At 39.8% G+C, this 27,175-nt stretch overlaps 1 protein-coding gene across 2 annotated transcripts in view; it reads right to left on the bottom strand.

Annotated features, from left to right (window-relative positions):
• LOC127964547 (NXPE family member 3-like) overlaps positions 1-21,168 on the bottom strand; it is a 34,340-nt gene extending 13,172 nt beyond the window's left edge. The window contains exon 1 of one of the 2 annotated variants that reach the window (XM_052564767.1): positions 21,025-21,168. Coding sequence is in view for 1 of the 2 variants with exons in the window: in XM_052564766.1 (XP_052420726.1) it covers positions 21,025-21,070 (46 nt within the window). In the remaining variant the exon portion in view is untranslated. The remainder of the gene's footprint in view (positions 1-21,024) is intronic. The other variant, XM_052564766.1, reaches the window with a different exon arrangement.
• Positions 21,169-27,175: the final 6,007 nt, after the last annotated feature.

The following is a 27,175-nucleotide window of genomic DNA, read 5'->3' as shown; positions in this document are numbered from 1 at the left end:
CATTTAGTGACTTATATACGAGTAAAAGTACTTTAAAATCAATCCTAAATGTAACTGGAAGCCAGGGTAAGGACCTGAGGACTGGTGTGATATGCTCAGATCTTCTGGTTCTGGATGAGCTGCAGCTGTCTAATGGTCTTTTTGGGAAGGTCGGTGAGGAAGCCATTACAATAGTCCACCTTGGTCATGATAAAGGCATGAACAAGTTTCTCCAAGTCTTGGCTTCAAACAAAACATCTTGCAATGTTTTTTAAATGATAGTATGCTGATTTAGTTACTGCTTTGACATAACTACTGAAACTAAGGTCTGTCTGCAGAATCACACCAAGACTCCTGACTTGATTTTTAGTTGTTTGACCCCTAGAGTCAAGGTATGCATTCACCTTGAAAACTTCATCTTTGAGTAGTCCTATCATACACTTTATCTCCAATCCTGATGATTTATGACCCTGATTTATGGCCGTACAGTCATTGTAGATTGACAGGTAGTCAGAAGTGTGCATGGTCAGTTTGGATTGATTTATGACTATAAGGCCTGTCAGTCAAAGCGGTTAGTGCCTACATCCTGAAACTACGTTTTAAATAGGGGATAAGTAAATAGTAATTTAAACAGAGAAGACATTCTGGACAATCATGTTACAATGGCTGCCGCTGCTCCAAAAACTCCTAAAACCACTAGAAGAGTGATGTGTATTTCACCAACAAGAGGGCCTGTTGAAATGAGAAAGGAACTGACTTTTGCACCAAGGAAAAAACAAAGCGTTAGTTTGACAAAGTTTCTTCGTGAAGAGATTAATATAACCCCTATTTAAAACGTAGTTTCAGGATGTAGGCACTGTCTTTAGGTGTGAACGACAGGACTTCACAGAAACCCCCCACAGCTCTGGTTACAGATACAACCATCATAAGAAACCCCCCACTGCTCTGGTAACAGATACAACCATCATATATCCAGTAATAAACACAACACAAGTCAAATCTGAGATCTCTTTGATCTTTTGATTTACACACCTCTGCCATGTCAGTCAAGGGTCACAGGACCCAGTGGCATGGCAACCGCTTTGACTGACAGGCCTTATAGTCATAAATCAATCCAAACTGACCATGCACACTTCTGACTACCTGTCAATCTACACTGACTGTACGGCCATAAATCAGGCCATAAATCAGGGTCATAAATCATCAGGATTGGAGATAAAGTGTATGATAGGACTACTTCTTTGTTTCCAAATGCAATGACTTCAGTTTTTTTCCTTGTTTAACTGCAGAAACTGCAGTTCTGGCACATCCAACTATTAATTTCATCAATGCATTGGCAGAGGGAGTCAGTGGGGCTGTAGTAATTTGGAGATAAGGCTAGGTATTTCTGGGTATCATCAGCATACTGTAGCTATGATAGGCAATTTGGTTCTTTCTCATTATTTGACTTAGTGGAAGCATATACAAGCTAAACAAGACCGGTGCAAGAATTGAGCCTTGTGGGACTTTGCATGTCATGGACGTCCACTTAGACTTATGCTCTCCTAGACTAGAAAAAAGATGTTGGAAGTGTGTCAAGATAGCAGGTTGACGATTTTAGGTGCTGCACTATGTCTTCAAGAATTTTCAATTGCTTCAAAAATATACATAATATCTTTTTGATATTGTGGCCAAATCTGTTGGACCTCTGCATTACTTGAGGATGTGCTAATCGCCTTCCTGATAATAATGATTTTCTCAGAAAAGAAGGAAGCAAAATCATTGCATATGCTGTCTGAGAGCATTTCACTGGGAATCTGACTTGGGGGGGTTTGGCAGTCTCTCAACAGTGGCAAAAAAAGTATGAGTGTTAAGTTACTGTTTATAAGGTTTGAGAAGAAATTCTGTCTAGCTGTGGCTAATTTCACATAAAAAATATGAAGGCTGTCTTTATAGATGCTATAGTGAATTTCAAGTTTTATCTTCTGCCACATCCGTTCAGCTTTTCTGCATTGTCTTTTCGTTGTCTGAACTGTTGTTGATCTTCTCCAAACTGATTTCTGTCTGTTTTCTTACTATCATTGGAGCAATATCGCAATAACATTCTTAACTTTTGAGAATATCAACAGAGTCTGCATAAATGCTTGGTGTTAAAAACTATTGTTCTCGTTAATGCATCTCCTTCTGACAGAGACAGAAAATACAGAAGTGATCAGATAGTTCTATGTCCTTAATAACAATTGTATGAGCCATATTCATTTGGTGTTGTATGTAGTTTTATTCCTGTGCCACTAGTGGGCTGGATGTGTTTTGTGGCCCAGCTGATCTCAGGTCAGCCAGGTATGTAATTTAACCCAGAGGAAACACAGACACAGGTGTTGCTGATTTGGGAAGCAAACAGTTTTCGACTGTGCTTTTGTGTCTTGCCTTGATAGGAAAGAATACGGTTTGTTGTTTTGGTTATGTATTATGAGTCAAGATATTGCCGCTGTATGATATATGGAGGAAAATAAATCTGCTAGATAATAGTAACATTACTGAACTCTCCGTTTGTATTATGTGAGGACGCAAGGGCACACGTCTAAACTTAATCCGTTTTATTAGCAACCAGTAACGTTACTAGACTTCGTTTAGGACTTAGTCAGTACAACAATGGATGAAATGTTTAGACCCCTACTGATGATTAAGTCTAGAGTGTGTCCACCTTTGTGTGTGGGTCCATGCACATGCTGAATCAGGTCAAAAGTGTTTAAAATCATTATCATTTTTTTTTTTATTGTTTTCTGCATTATCTATGTGAATATTAAAATCCCCTGATATAGCAAAACAGTCAAACTCTGAGGAAATCATTGATAACATTTCTGCTACCTCTTCAACAGGCTGGAGAGTATTTGGAGGCCTGTAAATAATAATAGACAGAATGCGTGGAGCACCTTTCAGCACAATCCCTAGATATTTAAAAGACAAGTACTGACCAAATGACGCTTGCATTGATAGATATATTTAAATAGAGCAGCTACACCTCGACCTCTCCTAACAGTCCTGCAGACATTCATGTAAGTAAAGTTAGGAGGGGCTGCTTCATTTAGGACTGTTGCACTGCAGCTGTCTTCTAGCCATGTTTCATTTAGAAACATAAAATCCAGATTGTTTGTGGTTATAAAGTCATTGATTAGAAATTATTTATTTTTTAGTGAGCGAATGTTTAAAGATGCTAACTTGATGGCAGTGCTTTGTGTCTTTACAGCAATTTTAGTTTGATGCATAATAGGCCGCAGATTATGGAATGCCAAGTCTGCCGAAATAAAAAAATAAATAAATACATAAATAAATATACAAATAAATATAAAAAATAAAAAATAAATAAATATATATATATAAATAAATATACATAGAAAAGCAAAAAACGAAAATAAATAATTATTTATACATTTATTTCCTTATTTATGTATATATTTATTTTTTCCCATATTTATTTATTTATTCTTTTATTTATTTATACATTTATTTATTTATACATTTATTTATTTTTACATTTACTTATTTCTACAGTTATGTATTTCTACATTTATTTATTTCTTCATTTATTTCTTCCTACATTTCTTCCTGTAGGGTAATGAGGAGGGCGTGGTTTACCTCAGACATAGCAATCGAGCTCAGAGTAAGCGAAGGCGAAGGGTTGAGGCCACAGTGACACCCTGTGGCGAAATATAATAAGTATCACTGACGTTGATATGGTCTGTGACTGCGAGGTATATGGTTAAAATCTTACTGTGTAACATGGATAGGCTTGTCTTTTTTTCCGGACATGGCCGTAAAACATCGTTTGGTCTGGATTTGTAAAATGTCCTGGGCTGACAAACATGAAACAGGGACTCTGAAACGGAAGCGCTTGATATTTTCCATTTTTCGGTCAAAACTCACGGAAAGGAAGCAGGGCACATAGGCAACAGTGAAGTCGACGCAAGCATATTGACCAATGCTTTTGAAACGAGACCATTGCATTTGAGTGTAGCCTAATTTCCAAAAACAATACTGACAGCAACAGCCTTATTAAATGTATGAACGTCATGTTAATCCACATCGATAAATTCAGTTAGAGGATAAGACTGTAGCCTATAGGGCAGTTAGCCTACCACTAAAATCCAACCAGATCTTCATCAGAGCCATCAATACAGAAGAGATCTTAATGCATTTACACAGCAATTAGCCTACAAGTGCATACAAATATTATGAAGTGTCTTAGGCCTACATTTTGAAGACATAAATATGACATGATGGAATCAATGAAGTGTAGCCTACGTTTAATATGAAACTAAAACAGACACCAGGTGGCAGAAAGTCACTGTCTTAATGAGTGAGTTCAATCCACTCGTTTGATACACTGAATCAAAAACGACTCGACTTGTTGAAGCGATTTGTTTCTGATCATTTATATTTAGGCCTATGCGTTATCTAAATAATTATAATAGCCTAATAATAATAATAGCCTAATAAATAAATGACCAAATGTTCAAAAAGTTGGCAGAGAGGGGTCATGTTCGGGGAAACAACATAATTGTTGATAGGCTATATTTTTCGGGGCCATGGGTTTAATGCGCAAACCTGCGTGACCATATAGCAACTATTCAGTAATGGAAATTACGAATGCATTAATATTTTGTTTTGAATTTAAGAAAAGTCGATTGAATATTTACAGGTTTGTATCTCGTTATTATTTTCAGAATAGTAACGTCTTTGTAACCAACCACAGTGATCAAATGTCGAAGCTATCTCTATCTAATAGGCTACTTCAAAGATCAAATCAAATTATCTATTGTAAAAGTTTGTAAAAATTTCTTTAGCCCAAAAACTGCCAAAAACATAACAAAAAATAGCTAGTAGCCTATAACTTTTTAATTTGTATTATTATTATCATTCTTTCTTTCTTTTTATTATTATTATTATTAGGCTATTGTTATCATCATCAGCAGCAGCTGGCAAACCATTATGGAATCTATTTAAAGGGAATGATTGTGGTGGGGAGTTTGGTCAAACTATTGCAGTGATAGCCTACAGCGAATATAACGGGTTGAAATAAAAGACGGCGCCGTCCACAGAGACATTTCTATGTGCACAATTTCATCCGTGAAAACCTTAGTCCCCTGGCTATCATGTCAGAATCTGCAATTCAAAATAAATTTTGCCTGCCACGGCAGCAAATTCAGCAGCTTTTAGATATTGTTGTTGGTTAATAATAATAATAATAATAATAATAAATTAATTAATTAAATTAATAATAAAATAAAAAATTATATTATATTTTTCCGACAACTTTATTCATAAAACACCATTTGAATTTTGCTTTAGCCTGTGATCTACAACGACATGGAATAAAATATAGGCCTACTACTAATTTTTTGCCTACTTATTTTATTCTAGGCCATTCATAAAAAAAATAAAATGGGAAAAATCCAACCCCATAATAAAATTTATATTAAAATAAGTTAAGTTTTCCCCATAATTAGTCTACTTTAAATGTTTTAATTATAGGCTATAGGCTACTTAGAATTATGAACTGAATTAACGAATTCTGTAGATGACCGTATGAATATAGTGATGGTGTGACATCATTACAGATAATGAGTTCAGACAGGAAACACTGCACCTCTGGTTGGTTTCATTTGAATTTCATAGGCCTAAATATAAAATTATTATTATTCTATTTAAATTGCTTATTTTAAAAGTAGACATGATGTCCAGCTAGACATGGTTCGTCTGTCGCATGAGCCTGGTTCATTTCTGACGTTTCAGAAAGAAGTTAATGTAGACCGAGATGACAGAGCACATCCTGTTGAGTTTTGTAAGGTTTTCATGTTATTCAGGGTGTCTTACGACCCAAACTGACGGAGCTGAAGCTCTTTCCTCTTGTTATTGGGATGGAAGGTGTGGATCTGGATCCGCCGATCGGAGAAGTGCAGCAGACAACAATCTACAAGATAAAGCTTCAGTTGCTGTTGTTTGTATAGCAAATGAAAACATGTTAGGCTGTGAGGTTTTTCTTAAATAGGCATAAAATAAAATTAGTAGGCTAAAAATCTGCACATTTCATGTCATTGCAGCAGGGACGTGGGAATTATTGTGAGGGGGGGGGGGGCGGCGTTTCCATGGTGACGCGTCACTGCTTGTCACGTGACACATCGCAGCAGCAACAGCGCTGAATGAATGATGATCTGCTTTTTTGTCATTTTTCCTTTTTCATTCAGAATATTCACAAATCTGTTAGTTATGGCATGAAATATATGATATTCCTATTGTCAAATACATGCAAGTGGAAGTATATTGTTGTTTAAACACCTTTATAATCGCGTTAGTTGAGCTGTATGCACGATGGGCGCCGCCGTGTTTGTGCCGCAGACGCAGTTCAGAGAATTGGACCTGTTGGATTTACAACCTCTATGTTTACACGTGAATTCATCCACTTCTCCTGAAATACTTAAAAGTAAGTGGCTGGTGAACTGGGAATAGAATAGAGTAGCTAAACATTGAAGTTAAATACACATTGTGTATCTGATATGAATAAAACGTGTCGAATTATAATGGAAAGGATTATTATTACCTCTTCCATAGACATCAGTGTGTATTTTACGAACTCTAAATGTATTGTTTTTTAGTGCTTATGTGAATTTATATGTTTGAAACCTAGAATAAACAGTATGTGGTTGAAAACACTGAAAAGCGGTGATCTGAGCGCGCCTGTCTCTGGCTAAATTCAACATTTGAATTTAGCAGTTGATCATGTGATGCACTTGATCGTACGCTCCAGGGACCAGCCTAGACTGATTACACCTGTGTGATCGTACGTGCGAAAGGCTTAAAAACAAAACATTTTCTGACACAAAATTTTGAAATGTAGGCTTAAATCAAACACATTTTAATTCAGATTCTGTATATAAGGGGGAAAGGAAAGGGAGGGGGGCGGTCGCCCCCCCAGCCCCCCCTGTTCCAACGTCTATGCATTGTAGATCCTACAGTAAAATTCAAATGTCATTGAATAAATTAATTTCTGTTTGGTCAAAAAAAAAAAAAAAAAGTGTAGGCTATATATATATAAAAAGCTTGCAAGCACCACTAGCAAAGATTCCGCAGGATTAGTATACTCTACTGTCTGCCGCTTCTCTTCTGGTGAAAATGAACTGAGCTTGCGGTTGCCGCTTGTCGGTGCAGTACAGAAGGGATGAAAGGGGCATGTCAGCGCCGCCCACACATTCAAACAAATATTAAAGCATAATCTCATTTTTACCCACAAACAAAAATACGAAAAATCCAGCTATTCGTTTTCCGTTTCTTAAACAAAACGAAAAAAAAACGAAAATCAAACCGTTTCTCATTTATCTTTATTTTTAAATAGAAAATCGAATGACCAAAATATACACGGACCCAACAGCTAAGAAAAGAAAGAGAAGAGCGACAGCAGTTGAATTTCGGGGCTGAGCTCCGTCGGGTTTGTCTTGACAAAGTCGGACCAACAACATCTAAAAGCTGCTGAAAATTATTTTGAATTGCAGATTCTGACATAATAGCCAGGGGACTAAGGTTTTCACGGATGAAATAGTGCTTTAGGGATGGGCAACAGTGATCCAGTAATCGAGTAGGCTACTCGACCGCGACAGCGATGATCGATCACGGAAACGATGATCGAAATTATTATTATTATTTTTTTTTTTTTGATTGGTTATGGCAGCACGTTGGGCGGCGCCCTGATCTCTGATTGGTTAGCTTCCCACTTGATGCTTCAAAAGACATAAGAAGACAGATAATCATGGCCTCAAAGTCACAGTGATGGCTGGTTTCCCTTTGAGAAGAACGATGAAAATACAGTTCAGGGTAAGCTGTGCAGCGCATCTTTGTGTGTTAATTTTTAAATCACAGACAAATAATGAAATTGCCTTTATAAAATAAAAATGCACTGGATATATTTGTAGCCTAATTATATTCTTAGAGATGAGGAAATCAAAATTATTTGTTTGTCATAGTTTTTATCTATATTTTAAATCTTATTCAATAATTTAGCAATAATCAGTGATTTCCATGCTATTAAATAATATTTTGGTTGATCAGAATGTGCAAACTGAATACAAAATATTAATTAAATATTAGAATACATAAAAAAATAACGATAGTGACACTAATGTGAACTTATCGTACTTTCGTGTTTTTAAAGCGAGTTACACTTTCGGTCAAGTTCACATCTGCATCGGCGAATTTTTTTCAGATAAAAGTTACAAGAGCTAGTCTACGTCTGATTAATTAACATGAACAGTTATGCTGAAATCGCTGCCTATCAGCGATTCGTTTCATGCTCATATAAGCAATGTCCGATGTTTTATTTTTCTATTATTATTGTTATTATTTTATTATTGATGATATAATAATGCAGCCAAGGTTTTTTTTCCGTCATATTTGTGGGCATAATGCAATTCATATGGCTTCGAAAACACGCAGGTGGTTAATGGAAAATAAAACTTAACTTAAAAATAAAACTTAATTACACCTATTACACTTAATAACGAAGATAATATAGCACAAATCTGCCATACATTTATAATGAGAACTTTATACGAATCTATAGTAAAATCTGTCCTTGCCCATCTTTCATCGCGCTGTCATGAAGACGCATCAAAGGGAGCTCGCTCTCTCTCTCTCTCTCTCTCGGTCTAACGCATAGCATCCTATTGTGCTGATACAAGTTGTAATGTTACGTCTGATATGTATCTCAGTTATCTGATTTATCATAGGATGTGTCATAGAATTAGCTTCCGTTTATTGGTATAGGCTACTCTTCCTCTCAGGCAGATATTTCTTGCTCCTTTATTAATAACATTGCTTCATCATAATCATTATCTAACCTGTCCTAATCATGTGTTCATGTTTTCATAGACAGATTTTCATGTCAGATTATTATTTTTTCATTTTCATAATAATCTTTAGATTTTTTCATTATATACATTATGGCCATGAACCCCCCGCATTAAGCCCCACCCCCGATTAATCGATTAATCGTTTTTGAAACCATATCGATGATCGAAATGAGAAATTTCCCAAAATGCCCATCCCTACGTCTCTGTGGACGGCGCCGTCTTTTATTTCAACCCGTTATATTCGCTGTAGGCTATCACTGCAATAGTTTGACCAAACTCCCCACCACAATCATTCCCTTTAAATAGATTCCATAATGGTTTGCCAGCTGCTGCTGATGATGATAACAATAGCCTAATAATAATAATAATAAAAAGAAAGAAAGAATGATAATAATAATACAAATTAAAAAGTTATAGGCTACTAGCTATTTTTTGTTATGTTTTTGGCAGTTTTTGGGCTAAAGAAATTTTTACAAACTTTTACAATAGATAATTTGATTTGATCTTTGAAGTAGCCTATTAGATAGAGATAGCTTCGACATTTGATCACTGTGGTTGGTTACAAAGACGTTACTATTCTGAAAATAATAACGAGATACAAACCTGTAAATATTCAATCGACTTTTCTTAAATTCAAAACAAAATATTAATGCATTCGTAATTTCCATTACTGAATAGTTGCTATATGGTCACGCAGGTTTGCGCATTAAACCAATGGCCCCGAAAAATATAGCCTATCAACAATTATGTTGTTTCCCCGAACATGACCCCTCTCTGCCAACTTTTTGAACATTTGGTCATTTATTTATTAGGCTATTATTATTATTAGGCTATTATAATTATTTAGATAACGCATAGGCCTAAATATAAATGATCAGAAACAAATCGCTTCAACAAGTCGAGTCGTTTTTGATTCAGTGTATCAAACGAGTGGATTGAACTCACTCATTAAGACAGTGACTTTCTGCCACCTGGTGTCTGTTTTAGTTTCATATTAAACGTAGGCTACACTTCATTGATTCCATCATGTCATATTTATGTCTTCAAAATGTAGGCCTAAGACACTTCATAATATTTGTATGCACTTGTAGGCTAATTGCTGTGTAAATGCATTAAGATCTCTTCTGTATTGATGGCTCTGATGAAGATCTGGTTGGATTTTAGTGGTAGGCTAACTGCCCTATAGGCTACAGTCTTATCCTCTAACTGAATTTATCGATGTGGATTAACATGACGTTCATACATTTAATAAGGCTGTTGCTGTCAGTATTGTTTTTGGAAATTAGGCTACACTCAAATGCAATGGTCTCGTTTCAAAAGCATTGGTCAATATGCTTGCGTCGACTTCACTGTTGCCTATGTGCCCTGCTTCCTTTCCGTGAGTTTTGACCGAAAAATGGAAAATATCAAGCGCTTCCGTTTCAGAGTCCCTGTTTCATGTTTGTCAGCCCAGGACATTTTACAAATCCAGACCAAACGATGTTTTACGGCCATGTCCTGAAAAAAAGACTAGCCTATCCATGTTACACAGTAAGATTTTAACCATATACCTCGCAGTCACAGACCATATCAACGTCAGTGATACTTATTATATTTCGCCACAGGGTGTCACTGTGGCCTCAACCCTTCGCCTTCGCTTACTCTGAGCTCGATTGCTATGTCTGAGGTAAACCACGCCCTCCTCATTACCCTACAGGAAGAAATGTAGGAAGAAATAAATGAATAAATAAATAAATGTAGAAATACATAAATGTAAAAATAAATAAATGTAGAAATAAATAAATGTATAAATGAATAAATGTATGAATAAATAAAAGAAGAAATAAATAAATATGGGAAAAAATAAATATATACATAAATAAGGAAATAAATGTATAAATAATTATTTATTTTCGTTTTTTTGCTTTTCTATGTATATTTATATATATATTTATTTATTTTTTCTTTTTTACATTTATTTGTATATTTATTTATGTATTTATTTATTTTTTATTTCGGCAGACTTGGCATTCCATAGCAGATTAGATGAGTTTGCCCTTCGGCTTGAGAAGGCCTTAGACTTTCTAGCACGTGATAAAACTGAAATAGAGGAAGCTATATGGTTGACCACATTTCTGAGTTAAGATTTTACTATTCCTATGTGAGGCATTGGCCCATAAATATTAATTAGTTTCATGACTTCTCTGATTTGCTGAAAATGGATGGAATTAGGAGAGGTTACACAACAAAACTACAGTTTAGCTTTCTGTAACTCATGAAAAATTATCTTAACAGACATTCATTCATACCAAAAAAAAAAAAAAAAAAACTAATTCAGGGATTAACATTTCGACTTCAGCATCGCAGTAAATACAGTCTAAATAATGTACTTATAAAGGGTGCTGAAGTGTTTTTCTGTGTTTTTAAGATTAAAAAACAAACTGGACCAACAGTTTGTGTTATAGAAAATAATAATTATAATGCAAATAATAATGCATAGCTCTGCAAAATGCAATAGTTGCTAAATATTAAAAGGGGCGTGTCTCTAACATCTTAAATAGAATTCTATGTCCGTGATCTTCATTGTGTAGGCTATTTAAATGCACTGTCCCATAGTAGAGTCTCCTTTCGTGCAGATATGTTTGTTTTTCAGGCACTATATTGTCGTTTTGGTTGTAAAATTGTGGATGCTACAGACAAAAGACATCCACATATCATTCAGGAAAACGCCAACTGGAACTGGAGTGTGTACATTATGCGACAAAACTATGAGTTTGCTAATCTGTGGAGATTTTATTTGACTTGCATTGTCTTAATGTCATAAAATAATTCCTCTGTTTTTGTGCATCACATTTTCAAGCATATTTGCATCCTTATACTCTACTATTCCTCTGGGTTAAACTATTAACCATGAATGGGAATTAAATATTTCCCTGCCAAAAAGAACATGTTTTTCTGTCATACTGCCTTGCATCAATGCATTAAATAAAGCAAGTATTCAAGAATCCATTGTTCTCACATCAACATCTCTATAAGTCAGATGGTTTTTAATGGTTCTCTATGGTTTCCCATAGAGAGGTACACAGGGCCGGCGCATGCATATAGGCGAACCAGGCATCCGACTAGGGTGGCAAAAAGGACAGAGTTTATCTTTTGGGCATTCTTTTAGAATTATTGCACTCATATCATCAAGTTATCACCACGTAGTTAGGCCTATTCAAACTCTAAATTAACTTAGCTTCATAATAATGCCACTCCCAGGCTGTGCCCCACCTGAGTGGTGTCAATATCACGCACAAACCAACCTCATGTAGGCTACTTCCATAAATGTCTTCAAAATTTGTAAAACTATCTGGACATGAATGACTTTTGCTAGAAAATGTAGGGGAGACACAGGTGGATATATCCACGTACGTATATATATATTAGAGGTGGGCATAGATTTTTTTTTAATCTAGATTAATGTCACTGTGATCTTGAATTTAATCTAGTTTAATCTAGATTAATCTAGATTATAATGGCTCATTTGAATTCTGCCGACGGCATTCAGAATATGTGTGTTACCCAAATAAAATTGACAAACAGTAAGTCTTTGAGAAGGGGTTTATCAAGCTAGATGGCGCATTAGAAAAGGGGCTCATCTCCTGTTTCCAAAATGCATTACAAAGTGTCACGCTGTCAGTCTCCGTTTTCCTGGGTGTTCCCTAGTGAGCTCACTTCTCCTTAGGCACTTCACCATAGGCACTTTAATTCCTCTAGTATGGTCCTGTCTTCACAGTAATTGCACTCCAATTAAATCCCACAGGTGCTGACAATCCTTTGTCAGTAGTCTCCTTATATATAGCTGTCCTTCTCTGTTGTTTGTATGGAGTCCTTACCCTATGTGTCATATGTTCTCGTCTCCCGAGACTGACCCTTACCTTCTCGTTCCTCCGAGTTCCATTCAGTTTCATACGGTTCCCTTCTTTTGTTTTGTTTCGTTTGTCTTCCTGGACTGTTTATTTTGTATTTACCCTTCTGTTAATTAAACATACCTTGCAATTGGATCCTACCCTCTCCTTGTGTTTTCCATAAAACCCAACCGTCACAGAAGGACTCCATCAACCAAGGATCCAGCGGTATGTCTGCTGCCATTTTCTCCCCAGCCAGCAAGCGGGAGAAAGGTGGCTTTGAGGGCTCTCGCCTAGTGGTGTTACGGGGGACCAGGGGAGGTCGCTCCGGAGCAAACAGTTGAGAGAAGGTCCGGCAGCGATCTCCACTGTGGGCATCCGTTGACCCAGGGTTCGGTTGGGGGCCGCCATTTCCCCAGTATGTCCCGAGAGGAGAAAAGAGACGCAAAACGGCCGAGCCAGCACCGCTGTACCAGATGGCCGCCAGTCCGGTGCTACTGCACAAAATGGCCGCTAACCCAGTGCCGCTGCCCGGCATGGCCGCCAACCCAGCACACCGAGGAAAAATGGCAGCCAGCACAGCGCCAAAGCACAGAGTGACCACCAGTCCAGCACCACAGTACAGGATGGCAGACAGCCCAGCGCCAACATACAAGATGGACGCCAGCTCAGCGCCACGGGGCAACATGGCCACCAGCCCAGCGCCACAGCACAAGATGGCCGCCAGCCCAGCGCCACAGCACAGAATGGCCGCCAGCCCAGCGTCACAGCACAGAATGGCCATCAGCTCAGAGCCACAGCACAAGATGGCCGCCAGCCCAGCACCACAGCATAAGATGGCCGCCAGCTCAGAGCCACAGCACAAGATGGCCGCCAGCCTAGCGCCACAGCACAAGATGGCCGACTCAACGCCTGAGTCTCCAGATGAGTTGATACCGACTCGCCATCATGGAGGGCGGAGGAGGAGGAGACAGTCGTCTACCGTTCCTCAAATCCCGGAGAACGTTCCCGAGCGGGCCACTGCCGTCCAGGAGGACGTTCCCGAGTGGGCAGCTGCCATCCAGGAGGACCTTCCCGAGGACGTTCCAGTGGCCGAGGTGGTGCCCGAGGCCGTTCCCGATGCGGTGCTCGATGCCGCTCCCGATGCTGTTCCGGAGGCCGAGGCGGTGCCCGATGCTGCTCCGGAGGCCGAGGCGGTGCTCGATGCTGTTCCAGAGGCCGAGGCGGTGCTCGATGCTGTTCCAGAGGCCGAGGGCGGTGCCTGATGCTGTTCCGGAGGCCGAGGCGGTGCCCGATGCTGTTCCGGGGGCCGAGGTGGTGCCCAATGCCGAGGCAGTGTTCGTTACTGTTTGGGGAGCCGAGGCGGTGCCGATGCTGTTCCAGAGGCTGAGGCGGTGCCCGATGCTGTTCCGGAGGCTGTTCCGTCTCTGTTTTCCTGGGTGTTCCCTAGTGAGCTCACTTCTCCTTAGGCACTTCACCATGGGCACTTTAATTCCTCTAGTCTGGTCCTGTCTTCACAGTAATTGCACTCCAATTAAATCGCACAGGTGCTGGCAATCCTTTGTCATTAGTCTCCTTATATATAGCTGTCCTTCACTGTTGTTTGTATGGAGTCCTTACCCTATGTGTCATATGTTCTCGTCTCCCGAGACTGACCCTTATCTTCTCGTTCCTCCGAGTTCCATTCCGTTTCATCCGGTTCCCTTCTTTTGTTTTGTTTCGTTTGTCTTCATGGACTGTTTATTTTGTATTTACCCTTCTGTTAATTAAACATACCTTGCAATTGGATCCTACCCTCTCCTTGTGTTTTCCCTAAAACCCAACCGTCACACAAAGTGCTTGAAAAAGCTGTAAACTAATTCCACATTGCACAAGGTGCAAACAACCTCACGCCTGTTTCACAAATGGTCCTTCTGCAGTGCGTATGTATTGCATATTTTTTTTACTCACCCATGTTAACGGATTCCAGTTGTGTTCCAGGAGCGTTGCGTCTGCAGCAATGCAGCAATCGTTTACGTACCGAGTAGCGGAATGCATACGCGTCCTGTGTGAAAGCACATCGAGTCTGTGCTTTACCACATACGTAACGCACACGGACTGCATATGCACTGTATGTGTGAAACAGGTGTTAGCAGGGCCGTAGCTGGGGTCAGCGGGGACCCGGTGAAGGTTGTACCAGTGGGCCCTGTTTGAAATTGTTTAATTTGTATGCTCGTTTATTTTTATTTATATGTGCATTCCAGCCATTTCTCTTCCTTCTCCTGTCACGGTCTGGGGTCTTTCTGGTCAGCCGGTAGCCACCATCACCCACACCACTCCACGTGTAAGTCTTGTTGTTTCGGGCAATCACCATGAGTCAGTTGTGCTGTACCTTCTGAAGTCCCCGCATGCCAGACTTGTTCTGGGGCATCCTTGGTTGGCTCAGCACAGCCCTCATGTGGATTGGTCCCGCAGTCAGATTGTTTCATGGAGTCAGTCGTGTCATGCATGTTGCCTTGGTCCTGCCTCTTCTCCTGTGTCTGTGCCTCCTGTGTTGCAGGTGGAGGCTGCTGACCTCACTGGGGTACCGGCGGAGTACTTCGATCTGCGATTGATTTTCTGCAAGTCCCGAGCCACCTTGCTGCCTCCTCCCTGGCCGTTTGATTGTGCATCGATCTCCTCCCAGGCACTTCTCCGCCCCGGGGTTGCCTTTTTTCCCTGTCAGGTCCTGAACGAGAGGCCATGGACGCATACATTCAGGAATCCTTAAAGGCCGGACTCATCCGCCACTCATCTTCCCCTGCTGGTGCTGGGTTCTTCTTCGTTAAGAAGAAGGATGGCTCTCTGCATCCTTGCATTGATTATCAAGGGTTAAATGACATAACTATAAAGAACAGGTACCCCTTGCCATTAATGTCATCTGCCTTTGAACTTTTGCAGGGAGCCAATGTCTTCATTAAATTAGACCTCCGCAACGCCTATCACCTCATCCGTATTTGTGAGGGCGATGAGTGGAAGACAGCCTTCAATACCCCCACGGGACACTATGAATACCTGGTCCTTCCGTTTGGGCTTACTAATGCTCCGGCTGTCTTCCAGGGCATGGTCAATAGCGTGTTGGGAGACATGATTAGTAGGTTTGTCTTTGTGTACCTTGAAGATATTCTCATCTTTTCTCCATCCCCTCAGGTACACACTCAGCATGTGCGCCAGGTCCTCCAACGGCTTCTAGAGAACCAGCTTTATGTCAAAGCGGAGAAGTGAGAGTTCCAGCCAAGTCTGTTTCGTTCCTGTGGTTTATAGTCTCAGCAGGGGAGATCAAGCCTGATCAGGCCAAGGTGAAGGCTGTCACCAAGTGGCCAGTCCCCAACTCCAGAAGGGCTCTGCATCGTTTCTTGAGCTTTGCCAATTTTTACCATCGATTCATCAGGAATTTTGGCCAGGTAGCTGCACCCCTAACAGCGCTCACCTCCATTAAGGTACCGTTCACCTGGAGTACTCAGGCTCAGGAGGCCTTTGATAATTTAAAGTCCTGGTTAATTTCTGCTCCTGCTCTCTCTGTTCCAGATCCTGAACAGCAATTCATTGTTGAGGTGGACACGTCGGAAGTTGGGGTAGGCGCGGTATTGTCCCAGCGCTCCAGTAAGGATGGGAAGGTGCACCCTTGTGCATATTTTTCCCATCGTCTTAACCCGACTGAACGAAACTACGACATAGGTAATCGTGAGCTGCTGGCGGTAAGGTTGGCCTTGGGTGAGTGGCGTCACTGGTTGGAGGGGTCGTCGCTGCCCTTCTTGGTCTGGACGGATCATAAGAACTTAGAATATATCCATTCGGCAAAGAGGCTGAGTCCGCGCCAGGCCCGCTGGGCACTCTTCTTTGACCGTTTTAACTTCACCCTTTTTGTACCGGCCTGGGGCTAAGAACGTCAAACCTGATTCTCTATCCCGTCAGTTCGAGCGGCCAGGAGAGGAGGTGCCTACCGAGACTATACTACCGGATGGAGTAGTGGTGGGGGTTCTCTCCTGGGACGTCGAGCGGCGGGTGGAGGAGGCCGGACGAGGGGTGGAAGTACCAGTTGAGTGTCCGGCGGGTCGGTTGTTCGTGCCGGCAGTGTTACGCCCTGAGGTCCTTCCGTGGGGTCATGAATCTAAGGTCACCTGCCATCCAGGAATCAGTAGATCTCTGGCTGCCATCTGTCACTGATTTTGGTGGCCCTCAATGGGCCAGGATGTCAGGCAGTTTCTATTGGCTTGTTCAGTTTGTGCCCAGAACAAGGTCTCTAACCGTTGCTACATTGGCCAACTTCAACCCCTGCCCATTCCTTCTCGTCCCTGGTCACACATTGCCTTAGATTTTGTCTCTGGCTTGCCTGTCTCGAATGGTTACACTGTTATTCTCACAGTGGTGGATCGCTTTTCTAAGGCAGTTCATTTTGTGCCCCTACCCAAACTCCCCTTTGCCAAGGAGACAGCCCAACTGGTAATTGACCACATCTTCCGTATCCATGGCCTTCCGGTGGACGTAGTCTCTGACAGGGGTCCCCAGTTTGTCTCCCGTTTGTCGACAGATTGGGGCCTCTACAGGTCTATCATGACGATTTCATCCCCAGACCAACGGTCAGTGTGAACGAGCCAATCAGGATCTCGAGCGAGTTCTCCGCTGCCTGGCATTCCGTAACCCTGCCTCCTGGAGCCAACAGCTCACTTGGATTGAGTATTCCCATAATACTCTTCCAGTAGCATCCACAGGTATGTCACCCTTTGAATGTTCTGTTGGTTACTCTCCTCCCTTATTTCCCTCTCAGGAACCAGATGCTGCAGTTCCATCTGCCCTAGCCTTTGTTCGAAGATGTTGTCGCATTTGGAGGAAGGCTAGGAAGGCCCTGGTCCAGGCCCCTAGACGGACCAAGGCAGCGGCTGATCGCCACCGGATTCCAGCGCCCTGTTATGTCTGTGGTCAGAAGGGATGGCTGTCTACCAAGGACCTGCCTCTCAGGGCTGTCTCTCGCAAATTAGCACCCAGGTTCATTGGCCCATACCACATCACCAAGGTCCTTGATCCGGCTGCGATACGGCTCAAGTTGCCCTCCTCTCTTGGTTGGGTTCACCCTGTTTTCCATGTATCCAGGGTTAAACCAGTTTTAAGGTCCCCCCTTAATACCAACAGTTCTTCCCCTGCCCCCCCCCTCCCCCTCGTTTAGTGGATGGTTCTCCTGTCTATTCGGTTAGGAGATTACTAGATGTTTGTCGTTGTGGCGGGGTTTTCAATACCTGGTGGACTGGGAGGGTTATGGTCCGGAGGAGAGGAGTTGGGTCCCAGCTCGGGATATTCTGGATCGGTCGCTGATCGATGACTTCCGCCGTAAACATGGTAAGCCCCTCCCTTAAGTCGCCTGGTGGCGTCCTTGGGGGAGGGGGGTACTGTCATGATCTCAGTGGGGGCTGAGGCTTTTTCTGTCCTGGAGCACATGATTTTGAATTTTATTGCCAGGTCATACAGAAGTTATTTATGGAAAACTCTTTTTAAAAGATATTCGTTTTTTTATACATTGTATCTTAATTTTGATCAAAGTTTTATCTATCAATTGCACATATTTTAATAATTAAGAAGCAAATATATAGCAGACAATGAAATAATCTTAGTGTAATTGACAGAATTACTAAAAAATATTTTGCTACCTAAAATTTAAATATTTTTTGTATCACGCATGCATGCATGTCTTTTTCCCTCATATTAAATATAAAACGCATGTGGACTGATATTTTCCAGTGTCTGGACTCCTTTATTAATGGAGTAGGCTATATAAACAGATGTTTCAATATACTGGTATTAAATGCATTTTCTGAGAATTTATATTTCACGTTTTTACTGCAAATGTCGAAATACGTGCTCTTTGGTCCATCAATCACTGATCACATAAGAATAAAATATCTCATAATAAAATACAAAATTGACTGATTTATGAATGCATAGTTCTCATCAGTCGGAAATACAGATAAACGCTTTCATTTGTTGTATTTTTAAACCTGAAAGAAAACAGAACAACAAAAGAGCGAATCATACTACCGTCTGAGGTTGTGCTTCAAGTCGAACGCACCCATTTTTAAATCGTTCACAGCTGAGCATCGCGAGAGGCGGATCTGCGCCAGAGCACGCATGTAAATGAGCTGCACAAAGTAAAAAAAACAACAACCGTGGATAGCCTAGATTAGGCCCATATTCACAAATGTGTAAGCTATGGAATGAAATATCTGATATTCCGATTGTCAAATACATGCAAGTGGAAGTGTATTGTTGTTTAAACACCTTTATAACGATCGCGTTATGCGCAATATAATTTTATGACACAAATTTTTTAATAGGCTTAAATCAAACACATTTTAATTCAGATTATGTATATATATATATATATATATATATATATATATATATATATATATATATATATATAATGTATATATGTATATATACACACATATATATATATATATATATATATATATATATATATATATATATATATATATATATATATATATATATATATATGAATGGAAAACAAAAAAAAATGGAAAAAAAAAACAGCTGGCTGATCTTAACTGATCTCTGTCTGTTAACTAATGACTCATGTTGTTCGCACAGTTCGGCTGTTCGCACAGTGGTGATTTTTTTTTTTAAAGTGGAACGTAGACCTATTTTTACGTTTGCACGTGACTGTTTTGAACCCATGTTTCCCTGTGTCCGACCCGACCCGCACCCGTATCCGACACAGTTGGATATTTTCACCCGTTTCAGCCAAATTTGTGGGTCACCCGAACCCGTGCAGGACTCTACCGTACACACAGTTTCAATGAAGGGACTGAAAGCTCTCGGACTAAATCTAAAATATCTTAAACTGTGTCCTGAAGATGAACGGAGGTCTTACTGGTTTGGAACGACATGAGGGTGAGTTATTAATTACATAATTTAGATTTTTGGGTGAACTAACCCTTTAAAGAATCCTGCTTTATGCTGTACTTCCACTCTCTAAGATGATGACTTCATAGTGTGTGTGTAACGAACCACACTGATAAAATTCTAGCTAGGGCTAGGCAGCCTTGAAGTTTTGATAATTTTTTTTCGCATGTGTCTTAGTATCAGTCTGTACAGGGAGAAGCTCAGACAGTCCCAGGACAAACGTTCAACTACCATTGTCCGGCTTATCAGATATACGTCTTTGGAGAGTTAATCTAAGTTTTGTAACCAGTCAGAATTTTGTTGACTTATGCATTGATGCAATTATTATCCTCTGTCAGGGTATAATTGTTGTTGATTTTGAATTGTATGCAGAGCAGTCTACGAACTCCGTTGAGAGTATTGAAGCTGACTTCTGCTGATGAAACTGCAAACCATGTTCTTTAGTAAATTTTCCTTTAATTGAACTCATCTCTGACTCCTGGTCTTCATTCATCATATTTGGTCCTTGGGTTTTAACTGTCAATTCCCCTACAATGTTTTTAGAGAATGTTTAGAGAATGTAATAAAACTTCTCACTGAAAACATTCCCAGAACATATAATATTCTCTGAACATTCTTAGAACAATAACCTTCCTAGCTGGGTTGGATCTCTGGCAGCGCCATATTTATCCAGTACAGAGATTATTGTATTCACTGCAACAGTCTCTGGTTCCAAAAATCTGTAGTCTATTCTTGTACCACTTCACATTACACTTCACTAACTCACTCAACCTGATATTATTTGGTCCTGGTCCCTCATAATATACATAAATGTACACTCTGTCAGTCTCAGTATCTTTGTGATGCTTCAAGACCTGAACAGCTTAGAACACAATGGCCTGTGACAGAGGAACATTCTCAGTAAAGCTCTCTCTATTTGACCCAGGTACAGAGTTTAAATGCAACAACTAAGTAGTTCTAGTAAAATAATCTGTACAATCACTGACCTTAGTTTTAGAGCAGTACAACTTGGCATGAAAAACTAAAAACTAATATTTTAGACGACACTCGGCAGTTCAGAATGAGTTACAATACAATAATAATCTATATGCCTGTCAGTGTTTAAGAGGGGGAATGTTAACAACAGAATGAAAATATTTATTTTTATATTTTTTTTCTTCCTTTTATTTTGTGAGATTATTAAAGGTTAAAGCAGCTCTAAAGGCATGTCATTCTGTAGTTTGAAAATGACAGGTGGACAATATAAATTTTATCAGTGATTTATATATATATTGGCTGACCAAATTACTTAAAATATATTTTAATATTTTGATTCTATTACCTTAATAAATTAATGGCAAGAAGTAGAAATAACTTACAGTGTTGTTTTCGAGTTTCAATCTCCATTAAATTGTTTGAAGGCATACGTTTGAAGACGTGTAACTGTGAAAGTAATAGTCCAAGGAAAGTTTACCATTTCGTTTAATGGTAAAGGTGTCCAACCTGAAGTCTGTGTTCAACATTTTGTTCCACCTCCTAAATTCAGATTTTATTATTCCTATACTACAGTCTAAAGTCTAAAGCCAACACACTCGTAAATCATTTACTCATTAACTCATTAACTTAACTTATCATTTAATTATTATTAATTTTAGTTTTTTTTATATAATTGTGTCCAATAAAAAATAATTACAAATTAAAAGTTTGCCATGCACATGCAGTTTAACAACGTTAAGTTGTTAAGAGGGTAAACTTAATCATTTAACTGAACTGTGTGTGTAGACCTATCTTCTAAATATAATAAATTAATTTCGGATAAAAAAAAAAGAAAAAAAAAAGAAAAAGAAAGAAGTTAATCTCACTTTAGATGATGACAGGACCTGGATGTATGGCTGTAGTGACAGAACACCATTCACTCCCAAAATATCCTATTGTAAACATAAAAAACAATATTAACCCTAAAAGGGTTGTATTTAAACTTGGCATATTATTTTAGGCTTGCAGGTACATCTATAAATTCTGTATGATCCCACAACAACTGTGTACATTGTATATATAATTCATAATTAGCCAATAAGTAGCATTCTTTCTCACTTGGTACTGCTTTCACAAATAATTCAAACCACTGTCTTATATTAGAGTCTTCCGTCATGTAGATGTGTTTGTCTTTCAAGCTGTTGTCATTTGGGTTGTAAAATGGTGATTGCTAAAGACAAAAGACGTAAAAACATCATTCAGGTAAAAACTGGTTGGAACTGGAGTGTGTAAACCAGAACGACATTTCTCTGTTACATCTGGAAGACGAGTAAAATAGAGACAATCAGTGATGCAACAAAGCTATGAGTTTGTTAAAAATATTTGCCTAATCCACATTGCCTAATTTTTTTTTTTTTAAACAAGTTTCCCAGAATCTCTGCATCTCTGTACTGTAGTATTCATCTTTGTCAAACTATTGACCAACATGCAAATAGTTTAATTTCCATGGGAATTAAACATTACACCTTTGTCCTTTGTGCAGAGATGTATAAAGTACTAGAGACCCATACTTGAGTAAAAGTACAAGTGCTCTATCAAAAAAGCGACTTGAGTAGAAGTTGAAGTGCTCTTTAAGCACCACACTTAAGTAGAAGTACTAAAGTATTCAACATTTTTTGTACTTAAGTATTGCAAGTAGTCTATTTTAAAATTTACTACTCAAGTACTGAAAGTAAAAGTAGAAGTATTGTGTTATGTAGCTATTAAAGAAAGTAGTCAAAAGTTTGAACATATTGTTTTTACTATTTCAAATGATTAACCTAAAGGACAAACACAATTCCTTTGACTGTAACTTCTTGTAAACAAAAACGGTTACTAGGGTCAGCCCAATTTGCAAAATTATGTCATTAATAACTTACCCTCATGTTGTTTCATTTAGAATTTTTTGAAGCATTGAAAATACATTTTGGTCCAAAAATAGCAAAAACTACGACTTTATTCAGCATTGTCTTCTCTTCCGTGTCTGTTGTAAGAAACGTAAAAACAAAGCAGTTTGTGATATCCGGTTCGCGAACGAATGTAACCGGATCTTTTTGAAGTTCACCAAATCGAACTGAATCGTTTTAAATGGTTTGCGTCTCCAATAAGCATTAATCCACAGATGAATTAAGCTGTTAACTTGTTTAATGTGTCTGACACTCCCTCTGAGTTAAAACAAACCAATATCCCGGAGTAATTCATTGACTCAAACAGTACACTGACTGAACTGCTGTGAAGAGAGAACTGAAGATGAACACTGAGCCGAGCCAGATAATGACTCGTTCACGAGTCAAGAACCGTTTCTGTCAGACGCGTCCGATTCGTGAACCGATGAGCTGATGATACTGCGCATGTGTGATTTAGCGTGAAGCAAACCGACACACAGAGCGTCTGAACCGAACTGATTCTTTTGGTGATTGAGTCTGTGTTAATGTTATGAGCCCAGGTGCAGTCAACGCCAATGACGCCATTGCGTCGAGCGCAAAAGAATCGGTGAACTGTTTTCTTCAACTGGTTTATTGAATCGAACTGTCAGAAAGAACTAACGTTACTGGTCATCCGAGAACCGATGCAACCGGTTCTTGACTCATGAACGAGTCGTTATCTGGCTCGGCTCGGTGTTCATCTCTCTCTTCACAGCAGTTAGTCAGCACGCGCAGCCTTCTTAATCGCTTGATTCGCTCAATGATGTGCCAGCTTCATCAAACCTGCCATCTACAGTTCTGGCAGTGGTTTGTAATGGAATGATTCGTAATATTTTTATAATTGTAACGAGTAACGATGCAGCACATAAAAAAAAATATCGGAGTAAAAGTATTAAACTCAGCGAAAACATGTACTGAAGTAAAAGTGGAAGTAGGAGAAAAAATAATACTCTAGTAAAGTACAGATACCGCCTTTTAGTACTTAAGTACAGTAGTGAAGTAGTTCTACTTCGTTACTATACATCTCTGCCTTTGTGTAGTATATTTTTATATATTTTTGCATGTCTTCATATTAATCCAGTAACTGACATTTCAATTACACACATACAGATTGCTGGGTGTACTAAAAAGCTCTCGAAAGGCCACATAAAGACATTTACTTTTATTAATTTAGCTGACGCTTTTATCCAAAGCAACTTACAATTACATATATCAGAGGTCACACACCTCTGGAGCAACTAAGGGCCAAGTGTCTTGCTCAGGGACACATTGGTGTCTCAAAATGGATTAGAACCCATGTCTCTCACAGCAAAGGCATGTGTCTTATCCACTGCGCCTACACCACCCCAGAAACAACACTCACTGCCCTGGATTAGAACCTATGACCTCAGAAGCTTAGCACCAGAGGCTTAACAGACTGCACCACTGAGTCACTAAAAATACATTTTATGGTTGTCAAAGTCCAAAACCTTTATTTGATTGTTCATACCTCCTTGCACATGGCCTTACTGCATAAAAAGTGTCTTATGAAATGTAAATCAATAAATTGTTTTATGTGAATGAATAGGTAGGATTATTTACATTTTTGCAAACATAATTTTGAAGCAAAAATTATACGATACAACATACAGTGCGAAAAAAACATGTTTAGTTCCCATTCAGTGGGTTCACTCTGTACAAAACATGACTATGGGATATCGTGCTCTTGCGTTATCTGCTGAAAACAACTATATTCATACAATGAGACATGATGACATGGTTGGGCCTACCTGCCTACGCATGAGTCATTCCCTTTGTTCTTCAGCTCCACCACGCTGTTAGAACACCGTCACACCACATTCACAAGAAAACCCATGGTGGTGACTCTTGTTGAAGAAAAAAAAGGCATAAAATAGAAGTTTTTAGCTCAAGTTAGGCACAGTTATCAAATGGCTAATAAACGTTCTCATGAAAAGTGTAGCATTACTCACTCTTGTCCTATGGCATGTGGGTGTTTATGGTCACACGCACTGTCCGTAGTGTTGTGGTTGGGCCCCGTTAGGTTGCCCTCTCCAAATCCAGTGTGTGTTTATATGTGCTGCCAGCAGTTCTATCGTTCCACACTTAAGCGGTGTGTAGTATGTGCTTGGTGCCTCAGTGGCCAAGCATGGTACGCTCCAGTTTTCTGGGGCTTATCCTGATGCGGTTCTCGCTGTAGTTTGGATGGCCTTGGAGTAGCAGGACGATTGTGGGGAAGACGGTGTAGTGTTCAAGACCCACCAGAGTTTAAGCAGAACTTTCATGGTCTCGCTAGATGCAGATGAGGAATGCTCTGATTATGTTTTTCAAGCAGGGCAGATTGCAGCTCTCCTCCCTGCTCGCCGAGGTGGTGGATGGAAGGGAAGTGATGAAGGGCCCATGCACGGTTCTGTAATGGAGAGTGGCAGCAAAGTTTGTCTGTGGAGTGGCTTGACCCTCCGTTGATACAGAGAGAGATCGCAGTTATGTTGTCCATAATATTACAGACTCAACCTTCAATGCGCAGTGTCACATGTAGCCAGGCCTCCAGGTCTTGTAGCTGTCACTAGCATGAGACTGCCTCCGTAAGCGGCGGAGGCCATGTTGCAAATTAAGTTTTTAGGTAAAGATGCTAAATGTAGGTTGTTTGTTGCTTCGTTTTTAAATGACATGATAACATTATGGATGGTGAATGAAACATGTAGTGAAAGTACTCACATTTTCTGTATTTTTTTATTTTTACTGGTATTTTAAATCACACATTGCACTCAGATAGAAAAAAAATGATGAGAAAGATTGATTTAAGATATTAAGTTACAACAGTTATATAAAATAAATTATAACAGTGTAACTAAATAATTAACAATTATAGGTGCAAACTTCAACTAAGGCGTATCATAAAGAAACTATTCAAATATATTATTATCGAACAAGGGAAACTAGCAGCCTAATTTGTATGCATTGTGCATACTGCTAGGCAACCCTTTCCCAGTCTCTTCCGGCTGATGTGCATCTTGGCTGGATAGCTGTTTCAATACAAGTTTTTGTGTGGATAAGAGGAAAAGCATCTCTTTTTGTCATTTTTTCACTTTTTAAATGTTGTCAAAGTCATCATATTTCTCCTGCTAATTCTAACCTCTCTTTCTTTTCATTGGTCTCCAGCTCCCCTAACACACGCTAGCATGAGGCTGCTTCTGTTAGCTCAGCAGACTGCACAGGCTCTTCAGCATTTCCCACCAAATATCTCAACCCCCTGTGGACTACAGCTACAGCAGCTGAAACAAGCACAAAGCTGATTATGCTTACAATAAATACCCTCACATCTCAGTCTTTTCCTCCTGTTACTTCTAATCTTTTTCCTTTTCAGCGGCCTCCAGCTCCCATAGCAGACGCTAGTATAAGGCTGCCTCTGCTAGTTGTGCAGGCTGCACAGGCTCTTCAGGATGTCACAAACCCCACTCCCTCCCTGTGGCCTACAGCAGCTAAAGGAAGCGTGAGGCTGTCTCTGCGTGCCACTCAGGCTCACACATCTTGGGCTTTTCCTCCCGTTTTCTAATGACCAATTTTTCTCTTTTCAGTGGCCTCCGATCCAATAGCATACACTAGCCCAGAGGCCGATTTAAATTTCAGGCTACCTCTGCTGACAATTGCAGCCCATGCTCCTCTTCCTCATAGCTCCCGCTCCATTTAAAATTATGTTGCCTTCCAGATCAAGTTCTGGCTCCCGTTGAGCTTCAAGAAGCAGCAGGCCATCAGTAAGTTTGGGCCTCACACCAGAGTCAGCTGCTCCTCACACTGCATTGCCTCACTCTTCTTCTCAACCAATCACTGTAGCATTTTCAGCTACAGTGCTGTGCGAAATGTTGCCCGCTGGCGTGGCTCCCTAAACTCTTATCCTTCCCACTCCCTTTATTCTGCCTCCGGCAGTGGACATTAGCTTGAGGCTGCCTCGCTAGCCACTCAAGTTTGGGACCTTACTTTTACCCTTCCTCTGCTCCTTTTCCCTATCAATGGCCAGCAACCCCTGCTGCAGACATCTAAGCAGGGCATCATCAGCCAGCAATGCAAGCTTACTGGCCTCCTCCCTCATTTCCTTCTATCTCTTCCATTTGCAAAATACTTAATCATCTCTGCTGTTCAAACATTTTGTCACGGCTGTTAATAATAAATAAAAATAAAAAACAAGCGGTTAATGGAGGCATTTTGTAAATTCCCTGTCATGCTCATGTATGTTCTACATGTGGTTGGCAACTGATTTCCATTTGGCAACAATTTCACTGCCTGTAAATGAACTTACGCCACACCAGTAAAAGTGGTTTACAATGCTCTTTTTCCAAGAACCGACTTCTCTGCAACTCTTCAGTTTTGCATTTTTATTTTTTTAGCAACAAGACTTGCATGGAATACACTACGTACTTTAATGTTCCTTATTTAAGTTTGTTTTAAATGTAGCATAGCTGCATAAAGATGTCTTTGTATTGATACAATATGTCTTATGAACTATTTTTAAGCTTTATATTTTTTGTAAAGTATTACCATTCATACATTTAATAAATGACAATGGAAGTCCTCAGGCCAGTAAGTGGACAAATTA

The sequence above is a fragment of the Carassius gibelio genome, chromosome B9 (genome assembly GCF_023724105.1).
Source record: "Carassius gibelio isolate Cgi1373 ecotype wild population from Czech Republic chromosome B9, carGib1.2-hapl.c, whole genome shotgun sequence".
Lineage (NCBI taxonomy): Eukaryota > Metazoa > Chordata > Actinopteri > Cypriniformes > Cyprinidae > Carassius > Carassius gibelio.
This window is presented reverse-complemented; position numbering and strand designations above follow the sequence as displayed.